Source organism: Ictidomys tridecemlineatus, chromosome 13 (genome assembly GCF_052094955.1).
Source record: "Ictidomys tridecemlineatus isolate mIctTri1 chromosome 13, mIctTri1.hap1, whole genome shotgun sequence".
NCBI lineage: Eukaryota > Metazoa > Chordata > Mammalia > Rodentia > Sciuridae > Ictidomys > Ictidomys tridecemlineatus.
This window is the reverse complement of record NC_135489.1, coordinates 39,213,419-39,232,371: the sequence shown is the minus strand read 5'-3', so window position 1 is coordinate 39,232,371 and position 18,953 is coordinate 39,213,419. Positions and strand designations below refer to the sequence as shown.

General features: G+C 35.8%; 1 protein-coding gene and 1 long non-coding RNA gene across 3 annotated transcripts in view; one reads left to right on the top strand and one right to left on the bottom strand.

Moving 5' to 3' along the window:
* The window catches only part of Dsg1 (desmoglein 1), a 32,998-nt gene extending 27,839 nt beyond the window's left edge, over positions 1-5,159 (top strand). The window contains exons 15-17 of one of the 2 annotated variants that reach the window (XM_078030693.1): positions 1,058-1,266; positions 3,838-4,708; positions 4,775-5,159. In XM_078030693.1, coding sequence (XP_077886819.1) covers positions 1,058-1,266; positions 3,838-4,708; positions 4,775-4,929 — 1,235 coding nt within the window. In that variant the 3' untranslated portion in view covers positions 4,930-5,159. Of the gene's footprint in view, positions 1-1,057; positions 1,267-3,837 lie in introns of both variants that reach the window. The other variant, XM_078030692.1, reaches the window with a different exon arrangement.
* LOC120886180 (uncharacterized) overlaps positions 1-18,953 on the bottom strand; it is a 90,721-nt gene that overhangs the window by 19,563 nt on the left and 52,205 nt on the right. The window contains exon 2 of the long non-coding RNA XR_005728949.2: positions 3,679-3,994. This is a non-coding gene — a long non-coding RNA (uncharacterized LOC120886180). The remainder of the gene's footprint in view (positions 1-3,678; positions 3,995-18,953) is intronic.

The following is an 18,953-nucleotide window of genomic DNA, read 5'->3' as shown; positions in this document are numbered from 1 at the left end:
AACTTGTGAAAATAGTTGTACCATGTTTCCTTTTCCAAGGTAAATGCTATTGATTGTTATTTTTCTCTTAGAGTTTTTCAAACTAATTATTACTAATGATTACTTTTCCACTTTGAACACTCTAAAATGTAATAGCACTGAAGTGTTTATAACTTGTTTATAACTTGCACCTTATTCAAAGAAGTCAATAACTAGTCTTTGAACCTATTTCTCCTCCTCACATATCCATTTTGGTGAATGACACCAATATCTTCCCAACCTAAAGAAAAACTCTTGTGAACTCACATCTCCTTTTCCCTTGGTGTCCAATCAGTTATCGTATCCAACATTGTTTACTGATGCATTTATGCTTTCACAAAGTCTATAAACCTTTGCACAGATCTTGAACAAATCATTATGGAAGACACCAGGTTAATTGAAGTATGAAAATTACACTTCCCATAAATTCAAGATCTTTCAAATATTAAGGTCATGGGAATTCCTATACTCTTATGGACATTCTCTCTGTGGCATTTCCATAGTCCATGCCATTGTTTTTTTCCCACCTACCTCAAATATTGTAACAAGTTTCTACTCAACCTTCACGTCCAAGAGCAGATTGAAGAACCATGGCCTCTTCTCTGAAAGCTAGTGGAGTTACTTTTGTTGTTGTTGTTGTTGTTGTTGTTGCTTTTGCCTTTTTCTGGATGCCCTGTGCTTCCAATAATACATTGGAGGTATGATTATACTGTTTTTTTAACCTTCAAAATTTGAGTTATTTATCCCAGTCTCTCAATTCGAAATCAAACTCTTGAGGGCATAGGTTTTTGTAACTTTTCTGCAGTCCCCACTTCTAACACATCATACAGTAGTCTCTGGATAGGTAATTACCAAATTAACAAATTGATCATTATTTTTTGACCTCAAGATCATAATTACCTCTCCTTTCTTTATATGTCATCTTCATTTTATTTCTTTGCTCATGAGTGCATGCCTGGATGAAGAAATCTTACACCCTAGTAGTTTTTAGTTTATATTATACTAGAGAAAGTAAATTTAATGTGATCAACATTTTTAGGAGTTTATACAAATGAGTATTGCGGCAGAGAAATGCAGGATCTGGGAGGAGGAGAACGAACAACAGGATTTGAACTAATGGATGGAGTTAAGACATCAGCGGCACCTGAGATATGTCAAGAATATTCTGGAACATTAAGAAGAAATTCTATGAGGGAATGTAGAGAAGGCGGTTTGAATATGAATTTCATGGAAAATTACTTTTGTCAGGTAAGGCCTGTAGCTGCGTACCTTCCTCTCTATCCACCATATTCTAAGTTTTTCCATCAGGGAATTTGGGAAGAGTCTTGGATTCCCAATTTCTAATCTTCATGCCCAACAATTTGTATTGTGGCTAAATAATAGCCCAAAAGCTCTCATCTGAGAATGTGTACTCTCCCTTTTAAAAATAGCCAGTGACTCCCAGTTGTGTTCTGTTATAACATAAATTCCGAATTCTTCAACATGACAATTAAGGCGATTCACAAATTGACACCTCCACCCTGCCACATCTCCAATCACCCTTCCTTCCCATCAGCCTCACTTGCTGAGCACCTTTGCCTTCTGCACAGTGGACTGTTCTCTAAGGTTTTGCTTCTGTGTGACCCTCCTGCAATGCTTTCATCCCTTCCTCTCTCACAAAAACTTGCACCCATCCATGAAGATCCAGTTCAAATGTCACTGCCTCTCTGAAATTTTTACAGTTAATTATCTCATCCAAAATAAGATCCGTGTTTCCTCCTCTGTATTTTTGTCGTACTTTTTACATTTTATAGAACTTACAATTGTCAAAATGTCTTCATGTATATGTCCACCACCATTTTTAGTGTCTCATCCATATGTTCTTAACATTGTAGGGCTAGCACTCAGTTCGGTTCCAAGCACATAGTAAACACTCACTAAGAGAGCCACAGTACATTTCCAGAACATTCTAAGAAATGAAAAGAGTGTGGGCCCTGGAAAAGTTTGGCAGAAGGAGAATTAACCTTGACATCCCCAGGCAGAGACCCAACTGCTTGTGGTTACACATTACATGATATTCAGCCTTCAGCAACTTCCTGTCTCTGATTTGGACTAGAAATACAGTTCTGTCCTTCTGCATTCTCACCTAAAATGCTTTTATTAATTCCCCTCTGGTTTAGAGAGTGATTGATATTTTAAAATAAACATTAGTAAAAGCCTTTTAAATAGTAATTAGTAATAATGGGGCTAGCTGCTGAAACATATGAGAATACTTCCCATTCAGGTCCCTACCTCTGAATATTATCTTCACAAAAAAAAAAAAAGTAGAATTGTGCCTTGAAACCTTCACACTTATAGCTCCCACTGGCCACTCAATCGACTTCATTGTGATCTCTGATCAGCACCACTTGAAGGAGATGACTTCCTTCTCCTATAGACGGACAACCTCCATCACTCTGCATACCTGAACCCATGCTCCCTGGCACCTATGATCATGCCTTGTCTGTCTCGTCCTACTGAAACATGAGCCCTAGGAGAGAAGATCATATCTGCTTTTGTTCATTGTTGCATAGCTAAGTTCCTAACAGAGTGTTTGCCAAAGAACAAAGGCTGAATAAATATTTTTTAAGGAACTAGCACAATAAGTTGGTTGACTACCTGATATTTCTGATAGTCAACCTGAAAGCCTTCAGGTTCAATTCAGTACCATGAACTGCAAAGATGAAATCAAAGTACACACATCTGTGGGCTTTCAGCTTGAATTGAAAGAGATTAATCTTTAAAATTTGTCTGGGATCACCTTTATTTTTTAATATAAAATGGCACAGATCCAGAGTCAAACTTTCCTATTGCACTAAAAAGGCCACATTAAACCAGGCACAGGGGCACACAGCTATAATCCCAGCGACTCTGGAGGCTAAGGCAGGAGGATTAAAAATTCAAAGCCAGCCTCAACAACTTAGCAAGGCTCTGAGCAACTTAGACCTGTCTTAAAAAATAATAAAAAAGGGGAGCTGGGGATGTGACTTAGTGGTTAAGCACCCCTGGGTTTAATCCCTGGTAGCAAATATAAAATTAAAATTTAAAAAGTAAGTAAATAAAAAGAACACATTAAAATAAACCTTCCCAGATCCACAACATTCATTCTGCTTGAAGGAAAGAAAATACAATGCTCAATGAACCCATAAACTATGAACTGCCTTTTTTAGAAAAAAAAAATTATATATATATATATATATATATATATATATATATATATATATATAACACATTTTTGCATACCTCTTTCTAACTTTTTTTGTGTGTAACAATTTTTTGTTGGTTTGTTTGTTTGGGTACCAAGGATTGAACCCAGGGGTGCTTAACCACTGAGCCACATCCTCTGTCCTTTCTTTTATTTTTTCTTTTGAGACAGAGCCTCACTAAGTTCTTGGGGCTGGCTTTGAACTCACAATCCTCCTGCCTCAGTCTCCCCAGCCCCCAGGATTTTAGGTGTGCACCACCGCACCTGACTGTGTACAGCATTTTCATATGCCTCCTTCTAACTTGGTTATAAAATTGTTTACGGGACTTTTTTGTATGTGATTCTGTGCCCAAAATGTACTATTTGAAATAAGTCTACCAAAGTAAATCTTAAAATCAAGACATATTATTGGAATTAGAGTTAAAATATCTTCTTACCAAATTCTTTCAAGAAATTATAATGCTTTTAAAATCATTTCCAGTAGATATTAGAACTTTGCTCTGCATAGGCCTCTTTGGAAATGCCCTGGAAGAAACAACAATGGTAATGACAATATGTATTCATAATTTCATTCTCTCTTTTCTCTACAAATTCAGAAGGCATATGCTTATGCAGATGAAGATGAAGGACGCCCGTCCAATGACTGCTTGCTCATATATGACATTGAAGGGGTAGGTTCGCCTGCCGGCTCCGTGGGCTGTTGCAGTTTCATTGGAGAAGACCTGGATGAAAGCTTCTTGGATACTCTGGGACCTAAATTTAAGAAATTGGCAGATATCAGCCTGGGAAGAGAAATCGACTCTTATCCAGACCCTGAACCTTCCTGGCAACCTCAGAGCACTGAACCACCTTGCCCTCAGCAGACAACAGAGCCCATGGTGGGTGGACACCCACCAGTCTCCCCGCACTTTGGCACTACTACCGTAATTTCTGAGAGCACCTATCCCTCAGGACCTGGCGTACAGCATCCTATGCCTATTCCTGATCCTCTGGGCTATGGTAATGTCACTATGACAGAGTCTTATACCACCTCTGGCACTCTGAAGCCCTCTGTCCATCTTCATGATAACCGGCATGCATCAAACGTGGTGGTGACAGAGAGGGTAGTGGGCCCAATCTCTGGTGCTGATTTGCATGGAATGCTGGATATTCCCGACTTGAGAGATGGCTCGAATGTGATAGTGACAGAAAGGGTCATAGCACCAGGTTCAAGTCTACCCACCTCTCTGACCATCTCTAATCCTAGAGAGTCTTCAAATGTGGTAGTGACAGAAAGAGTAATCCAACCAACTTCTGGCATGATGGGCAGTCTGAGTATGCATCCTGACTTATCAAATGCCCACAATGTGATTGTGACAGAGAGGGTTGTTTCTGGTGCTGGCATAAGCGGAATTAGTGGCACAGGTGGGATAAGTGGAGGTGGGGGCATAGGTAGCAGTGGCCTAGTTAGCACCAGCATGGGTGCCGGTAGCATGGGCATGAGTGGAGCTGGAGTCAGTGGTGGTGGCATTGGGCTGAGCAACCTGGGTGGAGGTGGGGGCTTGAGTAGCAGTATGGGGGGGACAGCCACTATTGGTCATGTGAGGAGTTCCTCTGACCATCACTTTAGCCAGACCCTTGGATCTGCCTCCCCTAGCACATCTCGAAGTCGAATCACAAAGTACAGTACAGTACAATATACCAAGTAATCAGGATCCCAGTGTACCTATGCACAGTAATTGTGATGTAGGTTCAATTCCCAGGACCCAAATATCTAACAATGCAATTTATGATGCACAACTAGGTGCTAAGATAATTGTGGAACAAGCTGAGGAACCACGATGAGAAAAATAAATGAAAACATTGCTGTGGGGGAGAGCCTTCCTTAGCATTCATCAACATTTTTCTTATATTAGTACTAATGAAATTGTGATCGTGAACTAAATTAAGGAATGGTCTTTTTTTTTTTTTTTTGGATTCATGGCCTGTAGGGCCTTTTTTGCATCTATGAGGCCTGTAGTACATCTCCAATATGTTAAGAAATAAAATGTGATATGTAAAAGCACTGGCCTTAATATGGCAATTGGCATAATTCTCCTTGCTCTATTATGACTTGCCATGTAGCTCAGGCAACTTTCAAAAGTATAAAGATGTGATATGTTTATGTGGGGAAACAGGTTATTAACATGCTATTTCCCTCCATATACCCTGTTAATTTCATGGATAATATAAACTAAAAATCCAACCATAGATTTAGACCAGGGTTAATCATTAAATAAAATCTGACTCTATAGTCAAGTCCATAAACAACCACGGACTTTTACCTTGACCGCACCTTAACAGGACTCAATGAAGTGAACTTCAAATTAGGAAATATTTCCTAGGGGAAAGAGCAGCAAGAAAGTAAGATTTGTTCAGGGGAAACTGGCAATGTCTGCACCTGAATTTCATGCTAGGACTTCGTTTAAATCTCCTATGGAGTCAAGGACTTTTCTGATTCTAGACTGTGTGTGATGGTAGATGTGATCTTGAAGAATATTGCTTACTGGTGAGGTTATGGGACATCACACTCATTTCTCTCTTTACCACTATGGTAAAGAATCAATAATAAGGAAAACTTGCCAAGTTAACTTCTTAGATTGAAGCAAATAACACCTAACATGGTTGTCATCATTGGTGGTAAATGACCTTCCAAGTAAGCAGATGGAAACTTCGTTGTATTTTCAGATTGCATTTTCGGTACATGCTATTCACTCATACTCAGCTTTTTACTACATAGCTCCTAAGTTAAAAATGATTTACTTAAGCTGAGCTGTGGGGAAAAAATGCTAGCAGTATGGTTAAGCTTTGCGGGGAATTTTTTTAAGGGTCTCTAAGAATAATGTTTTTAGAACATGTAAACTGTTTTAAGTGGGGAAAGTTAGAAAAGAATTGTTTGGTAAAGTAATACCATAGTAATTATTAGCCTTAATTGAGTTTGGTACTTTCTTTAAACAATCCTCTGCTGCCATTTTGAGGTGATAAATCAGAATTAACAGAGTTTGATGATATTGTGTTAGCAAGAGTGAAATGATACTAGACAAACCCATTTCTTCAGTCTATCCCACTCCCTAATTAAATTTTTTCACTATCATAAATTTTAAATTGCTAGTTTTATTTTTAATAAGCTCTTGGCTTATACTTAGTTCTGATTAATACTTTCCAAATAAAATAGTATAATATATTTTTTTAGCTTCAAAACTTAGTAATGTGCTATTTATGATGTATTATTTCTGTGTATTTGCCATATTATGTTACCTGATTAAGACTCTCTATAAAGAATCAAACCATTCAAAGAGATAGGTAAATTTCCTATTGCATGGTAGAGGAATATTTCCTCTTTTTAAAATCCATTGTTAATTTAAATTTCAGTAAAATGAAACTAGATCTGACAAAATAAAATTAGAAAAAAATCTTTCCCCTGGAATTGTGAATTTTATACAACTTTTAAAGATTTTTCTCCTGTCTACTAAAATTTCCCAGGGTGTTATACAATCCAAGAATCATCATTTAACTTCCAGCACTTCTCAAAGAGGGCTAGGAGTGAATTGTTTTACCTAGAGCTATTTTGCTCTACATAACAGCAAATGAGGTTAATATTTTAAAAGCCACAATATGCATCTTATTTTAACTCTGTAGAATATGTAAAATTTTGATAATCTGTAGCATGCCAAAATGCAGAGGTGTAAATAAAGTCATTTAAAGGGTGTCTTTCTTTTATTTCTTTCTGTCACTTTAGGGGATTGCATTAAGGATGGGTTGTTTTTTCCAGAAACAAAATCAAGAGGTGTTTATTAAAATATACTTGAGTATGTCTGGGTTCAGGAATTTGAAGGAAAAGGAATAATTATTCATTAATTAAGAGATTAAAGAAATTAATTAGTTCATTAAAGGAATGGTATCTGACCATAAGAAATTTATTTATTGTCCTAATATGATATATAATGATAAGTCTTTTCTTAAAATACCTGATATCTTCCAGAGATGGTTTTTAGGTTATCTACCAAATGGTGGAGTGATAATCGTACAGCTGTTGTTGTCAAGATCAATTATAAAATTACGGAAAATACAATTTTAAAATGCTAACATTAGTCATTTATTTTTCTAGGAAGAGTCCTTCAAGTCAACGTTTTTGAGGGAGGGTGGGGATTGCACAGTGATGTTCTAACTCTTCAGTTGTAAATTTCACAATCACCTTTTTAAAACATCAAAAACTTTAAGACTCATGTAAAGGTATATTTTTCAATGAGTAGCCTTTAAGCAGAATTTCATTCTTTTGATGCTTTACTCTAACTCAGATACATCATTCCATAGACCTAGAAGAGATGTGGAAATAATTTCATAAGTAAATAACTACAATTTACATCCATATGGCATGTTGAATCGTAAAACAACATGCTCTTAGCAAAAGGGAGAAGGAATAGATAGTAGTTTCATGTTTTGCATATATGGTTTGAAAACAAACCACGTTTATATAACATCTGATTTTCTAAAAAGGTATTCCTCAAGGCAAAAATTACTGTATTATAAATACTTTATTATTTAATATCAATCAAAATACCCTCTTGAGCTAATATTGACATTGAATTCCAGATATATCTGCTAAATATTACTTACCTCTGTGCCTGATGTAACTATTTACACTGAAAAACTTGCAGGTAAAATATCTTTTTAACATTATTTATATATCTTCATCTCGACTTCTCTATACTTATTAATAAAGTTTTTGGCATCATAATTTTACTTGATGTATTATTCTTAAATTTTAATTATATATCTTTAAAAAATTACATTTTTTATATTAGGTGGATGTATTTAGTTATATAATTCATATCTAAATTTATACCAAGATTTGATTGTCAGCCAAAGCATATGACACATATGACACCCTTTATTTTTAGTAGGAGATTAAAAGGGTTAAAATCAGTGGGAAAAAATGGCTATGACTATTTTGGAAAGGCTTTAAAAAAAATACTTACATTTTTCCATGCCTATTTAATAATTTCCAGCCTTTGTAGGGGATTTCTGATATTTTTAAGACCTACTTCACATTGCATTGGAATACAACAGTTCACAGTAGAACAAATCTTGTTAGTCCCAGATTATTCAATTTGTGATAAGACAAAGCCTGAATGTATCAACCTATTATTCTTTAAACACTTTTGAAATATGAATAATTTATTGTTTAATTATCTATATTTTCTCTCATTTCATTTTATATTAATTACTAAACAATTCATGATCAAATTGCTTTTGATCTAACTTATTTTTCATTGTCTATCTATTTCCCAAGCATCTTAAAACTCTTGATGTTCATCTTTGGAGATGTTTAAAACAAGGTGCTTTCCTTCAAGTTTCAACATAAAAGTTTGGGGATTATTTGGGTGCTAGTTCCTTGCTTCATAATTGGTGGCTCTTTTAAGACAGTTTGTAATTCCAACGAGTTGTGTTTATAGCAATAAAGATTGATATGCCTCTGTTATCTTTTCTGAATTATAAGGTTGGGGGAGGTTGTAGATTGTAAGAAATAATTAGGAGTTATTAAATCTCTAGTTATTATTTTCAGCCCATACTCAAGGATATAATTATTTTATTTTCACAATGTTAAAATATATTTTCATTCTCCCTTTCCTAGTTTCCTTTCTTTTGCTTTTTTTTTTTTTCCATGTTTACTGAGAGATCTACTCTTGAGTACACCTTAGGGAAGCCAGAGCCCAGCCTTGACCAGGTAGTTAGCCTCACTCAAATAAACAGATGGTTTTTAAAAAGTAAATAAATAAAAGCTTGCATTTTAAACTTTTGATATTTTTTTAGCATTTCATGTATTACATATTTATTTTATACTTTTACTTCTTTCTTTCATACTCTGTTTTGTCTACACTCACATTTTGTTTCTTCTAAGTGGCTTTTGTTTTTTGCTTTTGAAGTCAGACCTCTTCCTTCCTGTGTCAGCAAGCCATGTATCTATCTCTCTGGGCACAGAACCCTCCTGACCAAGGGGTAGTCAAGAAAGAGCAAGGTTATCTGTGGGTCTGGAGAGAGTTCAAGAAGGAAAACAACAGGACACAAGGTCTGAGAGGTAACAGGGGTGAACTTGAGTTGGCCTTGGAGGCCATTCTAAACTCTGACTCATTCTGAGTATAATAAAGAGCCACTAGCAAAGTCTGGGATGAGCAGTGCTCTGCTCAGCTTTGTTTTTTTTAAATATCACTCTACTTACAGTGTTGGCACTCATGGAAGGAAATCACAGAGTCAAGGAAACTGGCTAGAAGGTTACCGTGATAATCCAAGAGAGTGGTCAGATCATGGCAGTTTGTTAGCAAAACAAGTGACAAAAACAAAACAAAAATTCTAGACAAGTCAATAATAAAGCGGCATGCGGAAAGAAACTGGATATAAGGTCACTGAGCAACAGATTAAATTTGAGGCTCATTATAAACTGCCTTGGAAAAACTCAAGCATTCACAGTGCAAATGAAGAATATTAGGTTGACCAAAATTTGAAAGTTATGCCAGTTTCTAGTCATGTACTTGGTGACTGAGTTCCAATAAGAAATTTCTGCCAGGTGCCTTGGCACATGCCCATAATTACAGCAGCTTGGGAAGCTGAGGAAGGAGGATTGTGAGTTCAAAGCTAGCCTCAGCAACTTTGCAAGGCCCTGTCTCTTAAGTAAAATATAAAATAAAAGGGCTGGGGATATGGCTCAGTGGTTAAGCAACTCTGGGTTCAATCCCCAATATCAAAAAGAAAAGAAAGAAAGAAGAGAAATTCCTGCAGACCGTGGGAGAGTGACTTTTCCAAGTTTGACAAAGAAAGCTTATCAACCTGGTGTATCCCAATCTGCACCTGTTTCTCAGTCCCCTCTTTCTTGTCTCTTATATGAAACTGAGGGAGAATGGATTCTGCCTCCAGACCTTTCCCAGAACTGTTCAGAAAACAACTGAACAGTTACCAAAATTCTGACTCTTACCAAAATTCACTTCTGATTTGACCCAGCATGCAATTTGTCATATTGTTTCAAAGAAAAATACTTTTGTCCATTCAATTTAGTAAATAATCGCTCCAATTTTTCTGCTAGATAAATTACAGACCTGGGTTTCTCTGTTCGTTATAATTGTATCTTATATTGGCTTCACCCAGAAACAGATCCTGAGATGAGATTTGAAAGCAATTTTGGAAGGAAGTTTAAAAACCAACAACAGGAAGTGGGAAGAGAAACAAGAAAGGGAATATTGAAGACAGTCAGAGGTACAGTATCAAGTTGGGTCCAGCCATGGATAACGGCAGCTCCATCTTCCTGGGAAAGCCACTGGTAGCAAGTGCACAGTACGTGCACTGCAGAATGAACCATTCAAAACACCAGGGGAAGTATTCACACACACCAGCTGCCACCAGCTGAGAATCTCAGGCACATCTGTGGTCCCTGAGACTGCTGAACAGGTGCAGAAAGTAGCTTTGGCATCACTGAAGTGAAGAAATGCAGGAGCTAATATTTGGGGTGGGTGTACCCTGAAACAATAGGAACAAAATAAGAGACCTGTCAGGGAAGGTCTTTTAGTCACCGGTGTACTCTGTAGCACTCTGGTGAAATGTGCTAGGAAAAACCTCAAAATTTTCTGATTTGAAAGGATTTTCTTGAACATTCCCCTGTAAATAAGAATGATTCATAGAGCCAACATGCTGATAAATTAGGCAACAAAGCCCAAGGGTGTGAAATAGGAAAGCCTTCAGATCCCCTAGTCATTAACTTGTACCTTCCTGGTTTTCGATCGTTCATGTTATTTAGATGTTTACTTCCTCCCATAGATTGCTTAAACATGTAATCATTCTATAATACAGACTTGGCTTTACTCTTGCAGACTTAACGAGTGTCTGGAGTAGCTAATTGTTTTGATATATATTTATTGCCAAAAATAAAGTCTACCAGTTCACTAAAGTTTTATAGACACAACCCCCATATTTTAATAGTCTATTGCTAGCAACATCATGCCAAATCACTCTGTCTTTGAGTGCTTGCACCTAGTTTATTTGAAAAGGCACACCAAAAAATTACATTGCCATGAGTTGGATAAACAAGCAATTAAATAAATTTTGAATTAATGTGTGATGCACAGAGTTCAGCCAGCAGTAAGCAGAAACTCCATAATTATTTGTTGAACACATGAATAAATATAGTATATTCACTACTCAAGTTGCTTTACTATCCATCTTTGCATTGACAGACTATATGAAAACTGATCCCCTGCATCACGTTATATTGCTTATCAAATTCCCACTGTTCCAAATAGAGCTATTTGTTCTGAATTGTTCTTCAATGTGCCAGTGCCTCTTTAAACTGAGTGACTTAAGGAGTTAACTTTGTTAGAGTGTACAATGTGCCTTGACCAATTGTTTTAAATATGTTTTGGGAAAAGATGAGATATGTTAAAAAAATTATGCCTTAGTTAGTATTTTGTTAAAACTATAAGGTAAACTGCAAGAATATCAGTTTGCTTTCAAATATAAGAAAATATTTTTCAACTATTTGGAAAAACAGAGTAAAGAAAGAAATCTAAAATTGGGGAAGAAATGTGACTTTAATCATATAACAACAGCCATAGTAGCAATAGAAATGTGCTCCCATAGTTCTGAGATAGATAAATAAATATATGTGTGTTTATACATCTTTATGTATATATAAGGTCACCTAATAGGTTAAATCAAACATATGCAAAGATTCTAAAACTTTCCAAATACTACTCACTGCAAGAAAAAAATATGAGAATTCCCCCATCATGAAGCAAAATAACTCTGCAGCTTAAGTGAAGACAATGTAGAAATATCCTTCCATCTTTGTTCTCTATTCATGACCAATAAATATTTTTGAACTGTTCCTTGATTGCTATGGCAAGCAGAAGATATACTTTGCAAAGAGTTATTATTCATGGATTAAGTTATTACATACTGCAAATTAACAGATTAATATTTTGCTTTTTCCTTCATCTTCTATTATTCAATTATTGAGAATTCATCACTAAAAAAAATCTGATTTCAAAATAAAGAAAAGAAAACTGGAATATAAACTGTGCAACGGGGAAACTCTAGTAAAATGAAGTAATTGACAAGCCCCATTATTAATTAAGCTTAGTCCTCCTTAGAAAAACCCTGGGAGACTTCTGGCTGGATTTTTTTTTTGCAATACTTATCATTAACAGCTTTAAAGTCTTCCTTCAATGGCATCATTGTTTGTGAAGAGATGAAAATGAACTAGATTTTTTAGAAGACACATAATGCATTTAAAAGTTATTGCAACCAAAATAAAAAGACTATGAAATATAATTTTAAATACAGGAAGAAAATTATCATGAATTAGATTTTATGAACTACATTAACAAACAAGAAAGAAAAATCATGTTTAATGACCATTATTTAAAAGTTTTAATATATAGAAAAAAACAGCATAGATTCATACCTATTACCATAGACTTTAATAAGTACCAAAAATGTTAAAGATAGAAATATTCCAGAAATTTTGAAAGAAATACCAAAGAGAACACTTTATAAAGTGCTAGTTTCTTTATATAATATAAACATATCTAAATTAATCCCCCAAAATTCTCCAGATAGGGAAATAGATAAAGAAATTGTAATTTAGAGGGCTGAATTTACTCACTCAAAAACAGATCAAGTTAGTGGAACTCCTAGAATTTGAGCCAGATCTGAACCTTCAATGCTTCAATATACTACACTGGCAAAGCACATTTACCTTAAGTGCAAATAGGGATATAATTGTATGATTATTGACCAACTAGAAGCCCTAATTAGGGATAAGTTGAAGAAATAAGAATACACTTTAGCTGGAACACAACAAAAGCTCCGAATGATGATGAAAATGGAGACCCTGAGGATGATCAGCAGAGAGTCAAGATGTTTTTACGCTATTGGGCTCCATGAAACCAAATAAAAATAATAAGTGAAATAAGAATAGGAAATATTCCACCTTCAAAAAATAAATAGTAACCAACCCATCTGCCCAAACACATACCTAACACCAAGAATGGTGCTACATGTGTCTCCAAAGTAGGAAGGTTTAAAACTAGCGGATGTTTCTCCAACTCCACTTAAGGGTTGCTATTATCTGTCTGTTTGGCCCTTTCCCATTCATATGAGGAAATCCTAAACCCCAAGGTGACGATAGTAAGAGGTGGAATCTTTAGGAGATGATCAGGTCACAGGACTGAACCTTCACTAATGGGATTATTTGCCTGATCAAGTAAGCTCAAGGGAGCTCCATCCCTTCCACCATGTTTTCGTACAGCAAAAGATACCATCTATGAACCAGGAAACAGGCCCTCACCAAACACTGAATCTGCCAGCACCTTGATCTTGGACTTATCCTCCAGAACTGAGAGGAATAAATGTCTGTTGTTCATAAGCAACCCAGCCTCTGCTATTTTGGTTTTTTTTTTTGTTTTGTTTTGTTTTGTTGCTATTTTTGTGACTGGACTAGATTAAGAATGGAAATGTCCCTAAAAGTGGCACAATGCTTCAGAATCTAGGGGTGTAAGAAAACTATAAAATTATCAGAGAACATTCCTGTGGGGAGCCAATTCCATGTCACTGGAGGAGGAGAGAGAAAGCTGAAGGTCAAACTCAGTAAAGATTTCACCTTCATTTTCTCTAAGTTGCATATGTTTACAAATCAATAATAAATAAAATGGAAAAAAAGAAAAGGAAATAAACATTTCACATAAAAAAGAAACATAAATGGCCAATACCACCCTGCTGCCTGCAACATGAAGAGGTACTAAATGTTACTCACATCAGAAAAATTCCTGCTTTACATGATGACATTTCTCCCTAGACCACTCATAGGAACAGGTAATTATCCTGACTCAATGGCTTTTAACTTCAGCCTGCAACCCCAGTAATACCTGGAGAACATGTTAACTATGAATAATTCTTGGTCTCATTCCTAGAGAGTCTGATTCAGTATATCTGGGGTCAGGAAAGAGGCACTTTATATATACTGGCCCAAGAAACATATTTCAAAAGGCACTTCCCAGCTTTTGACCATCTTATTCCTAGATTTCTTCTGAAACAAACTGAGCTTCCCAGATCCTGTCTCCAAGTTGGCCAGATGCATAACTAACAGCATCAAAGATAAACTGTATACATGGTACAGCTTTTCCCAAGAGGGCACTACCAGTTGTCCTCAAAGTAGCCAGAATGATATCTAAGTAACTACCATACTATGGTACAGGTACCACCACCACGATTGGGAGTCAGAAATCAGAATAAGATATGTATGTAGCAAGTATGTAATAAATATGTAAACAGCACACTTTAATTAAAACAGAGCTAGAAGCCATGCTATTCTGTCCCTAGTATTTAGAATACATCCACATCAGTGACGCAAAGTCACAGAAAGAATCAACAAGTTACCTCTGTTAGGGCGTTTAGGGTGTAAACTAGCATCATCTTTATGATATTAACGTAACACTTCAGGAAACTGACATTTAAACTCTATGATTTCTAACACCTACTAAATAACCTGGTTGGTGGGCCCCTCGTTGCCATACATAAATTGACTTTAATGAGGGGATAGGATGCTTATCTTCAGGACCGTAGATGAACCATCAGACATGTACTCATGGCCACATTCTAGGTCAAAACTAAACAAGCCTGTTTACCTTTTGTCCATGCCCCCAAGGTCCAGACTAATGAAAACACTTTGGCTTGTGTCAGCTCTAGAAACTACTGACAGTTTAGGACCATAAATATTTTGTAAATATCCTTTCTTCGAAGACATGCTTTCAAGAAGTATAACTGCATTTAAATCCTTCAATCTGCCAGTAACCCTATACTATGAAAGTTTGTTGGAAAATTTTCCCTAATATCATTTCTACAAGATCTTTGCCTATATAGATTACATTTCTTTTTTTCAAAGAGAACTTGTACTGGCACACAATGAACTAGCTGCTTTCTTGTGGCATTACTTTGGGAAATACAAGTGTTAAGAGTTCTATGCTCTAATTTCTTTCTTTATGGTTCTGTAGTTTTCATTATATAGATCTTTCACCTCTTTCATTAAGTTGATTCCCAAGTTTGTTTTTTTGTTTGTTTGTTTGTGGCTATTGTAAATGGGGTAGTTTTCCTCGATTCCTTTTCTGAGGATTTGTCACTGATATATAGAAATGCCTTTGATTTATGGGTGTTGATTTTATATCTTGGTACATTGCTGAATTTATTTACTAATTCTAGAAGTTTTCTGGTGGAACTTTTTGAGTCTTCTAGGTATAGAATCATAATCATCAGCAAATAGTGCTAATTTGAGTTGTTCTTTTCCTGTGGTGTATCCCTTTAATTTGTTTCGTCTGTCTAATTGATCTGGCCAGTGTTTCAAGAACTATGTTAAATAGAAGTGATGAAAGAGGGCATCCCTAGAAGATGGAAAGATCTACCTTGCTCTTGGATAGGCAGAGTTAATATTATCAAAATGACCATACTACCAAAAGCACCATAAAGATTTAATGCAATTCCTATCAAAATCCCAATGACATTCCCCATAGAAATAAAAAAAGCAGTCATGAAATTCATCTGGAAAAATAAGAGAGCCAGAATAGCTAAAGCAATTCTTAGCAAGAAGAGTGAAGCAGGTGGCATCACTATACTAGACCTTAACTATACTACATAAGAGCAATACTAACAAAAATAGAATGGTATTTGTACCAAAACAGACACATAGACCAATGATACAGAATATAAGACACAGAGAAAAACCCACAAAATTGCAATTATCTTATATTAGACAAAGGTGCCAAAAACATGCATTGGAGAAAAGATAGCCTCTTCAACAAATGGTGCTGGGAAAACTGGAAATCCATATAAAATTAAACCCCTATCTCTCACCATGCATAAAACTCAACTCAAAATGAATCAAGGACCTAGGAATAAAACCAGAAACCCTGCAACTAATAGGAAAAAAAGTAGGCCCTAATCTCCATCATGTGGGATTAGGCACCAACTTCCTTAATAATACTTCTATAGTACAAGAATTAAAATCAAGAATCAATAAATGGGATGGATTCAAACTAAAAAACTTTTCTCAGCAAAAGAAACAATCTGTGAGGTAAATAGAGAGCCTACATCTTGGGAGCAAATTTTACCTCTTACACATCAGATAGAGCACTAATCTCTAGGGTATATAAAGATCTCAAAAAGCTAAACACCAAAAAAAAAAAACAAAAAAAAAACAAAAAAAAAACAAATAACCCAATCAATAAATGGGCCAAGGCCTGAATAGACACTTCTCAGAAGACCATATACAATCAGTCAACAAACATATGAAAAAAAGTTTATCATTGCTAGCAATTAGAGAAATGCAAATCAAAACCACTCTAAGATTTCATCTCACGCCAGTCAGAATAGCAGCTATTATGAAGTCAAGCAACCATAAGTGTTGGCAAGGATGTGGGGAAAAAGGTACACTCATTCACTGCTGGTGAGTCTACAAATTGGTGCAGCCAATATGGAAAGCAGTATGGAGATTTCTTAGAAAATTGGGAATGAAACCACCATTTGACCCAGCTATCCCTCTCCTCGGTCTAGATCCAAAGGACATAAAAACAGCATACTACAGGGACACAGCTACATCAATGTTTATAGAAGCACAATTTACAATAGCTAAACTGTAGAACCAACCTAGATGCCCTTAAGTAGATGAATGGATTTTTTTAAATGAGGCATATATACACAATGGAATATTACTCAACAATAAAAGAGAATAAAATCATGGCATTTGCAGGTAAATGGATGGAGTTAGAGAAGATAGTGCTAAGTGAAGTTAGCCAATCCCCAAAAAACAAATGCTGAATGTTTTCTCTGATATAAGGAAGCTGATTCATAGTGGGATAGGGGGGTGCATGGGAGGAATAGACAAACTCTAGATAGGGCAGAGGGGTGGGAGGGGAAAGGAGGGAACAGGGGGTTAGAAATGATGGTGGAATGTGATGGACATCATTATCCAAAGTACATATATGAAGACACGAATTGATGTGAATATGCTTTGTATACAACCAAAGATATGAAAAATTTGTGCTCTATATGTGTAATATGAATTGTAATGCATTCCACTGTCATATATAAATTTAAAAAATTAATAATAAAAAAGAAAAAAGAGTTCTATGCACTATATACATGTAATATGTGGAATGAAAATGTCCTGCTATTTTGGATGATATTATACACACACAAGAACAATCATTAAATATCCAGAGCATTCCCGAAGTTCAAGGTATACTTTTATCTGAGCAAATGACATGCCATAGATTTGACGTCAAAGATAAATACTAGGAAGAACTTACTAAAAAAATTCTGTTCATAGAAATAACTACTAAATTCAGTAGTTTAAGCAAACTGTAAGGTGTGTAAAAGTTACTTAAAACCGATAATATTTGACCATCAACTATTTTGTCTTCACACGTGTAACAAATACTGATATTTATACAGATTGGTGGTGAAGCAGGAGATGAAATTCTTGCCCTGTCTTTGGCCTCTCTGGACTACTGCTATAACAAGAGTAGAAGAGAAGGAAGAGACATTGCTTTATATGATCTCTATGGTATCTTTAGGTATTAATAGTTAATGCTCTTTTTTTCTATAGTATCTGGAAGCTCTCAGGTAAAACAGAAGTAGCTGCTCTTCATCTACCCAAGCTCAGAACCATGATCTAGTATTGTCTTTGGGGATTGTACTTTAAGATCAGGACTACAACTCTCCCAAGGAGTAAATAGAAATGAAATAATGGAGTGTATAGTAATCTCTTCTTCATTATTACAGAATCTTCTAAAACTACTTGTTATTTTTTGAATATGATTTGAACATCACCCAGAGGTCCATGTGCCAGAATTGTGATTGTAAAAAAGTGATAGAAACTTAGAGAGGCAGGGTCTGGGGAAGATGATTAGGTCACTGGAGACACTGCCCTTGGAAGGTATTAATGTAGTTCTTAAAAGACTCTGGTTATTTCCAAAAAGGTATAGAAACAGCAAGTCAGGCCCCTGAATCTCACTTGTTTTCTCCCCTACCATGTGACTGCTATCCCTCTCTTGTGTGTGCTACTGCCATGATGCCATCCACCATGTTGCTTAGCATCCTGAAGGCCCTCACCAGAAGCCAAAACAATGGGGTTGCCTGATCTTGGACTTTCAGCTTCCGAAAGTGTGAGCTGCATAAACCTCATTTATTTATACATTACCCAGCCTCAGGTATTTTCATAGAAAAATCAGTCTCTCATAATGCAAAACAAAGGTGAAAACCTTCCTGAAATATTTCCATTAGACATAGCAATAGAGAAGAATATAGTCTTCCCTTTATGAAAAGCAAAGTCACTTAGGAATCTAGACTTATTTCATTAATTCTGTTAGGAAAATAAAATTATTCTAATTCAATCATACATAAAATAAACCAAAAAATACCTGGTCACCTTATATATTTTTGAATCAGGCAGATATTCCCAAATTTAAGGTTTGGCTTGGGTATACAACTTCAAAGACTACCTCTTTGCAGCAATTCATTTTCCCCATTGCTGAAATATAATTTTCTTCTCTCTTTCTCATAAATGTGTCCAACATGTAATTCATTTCTCTTCATTTTAGAGTACTATACTGCCCCTCTAATTGCCTATAGAGTCTTTCTGATGCTCCCAAAAAGG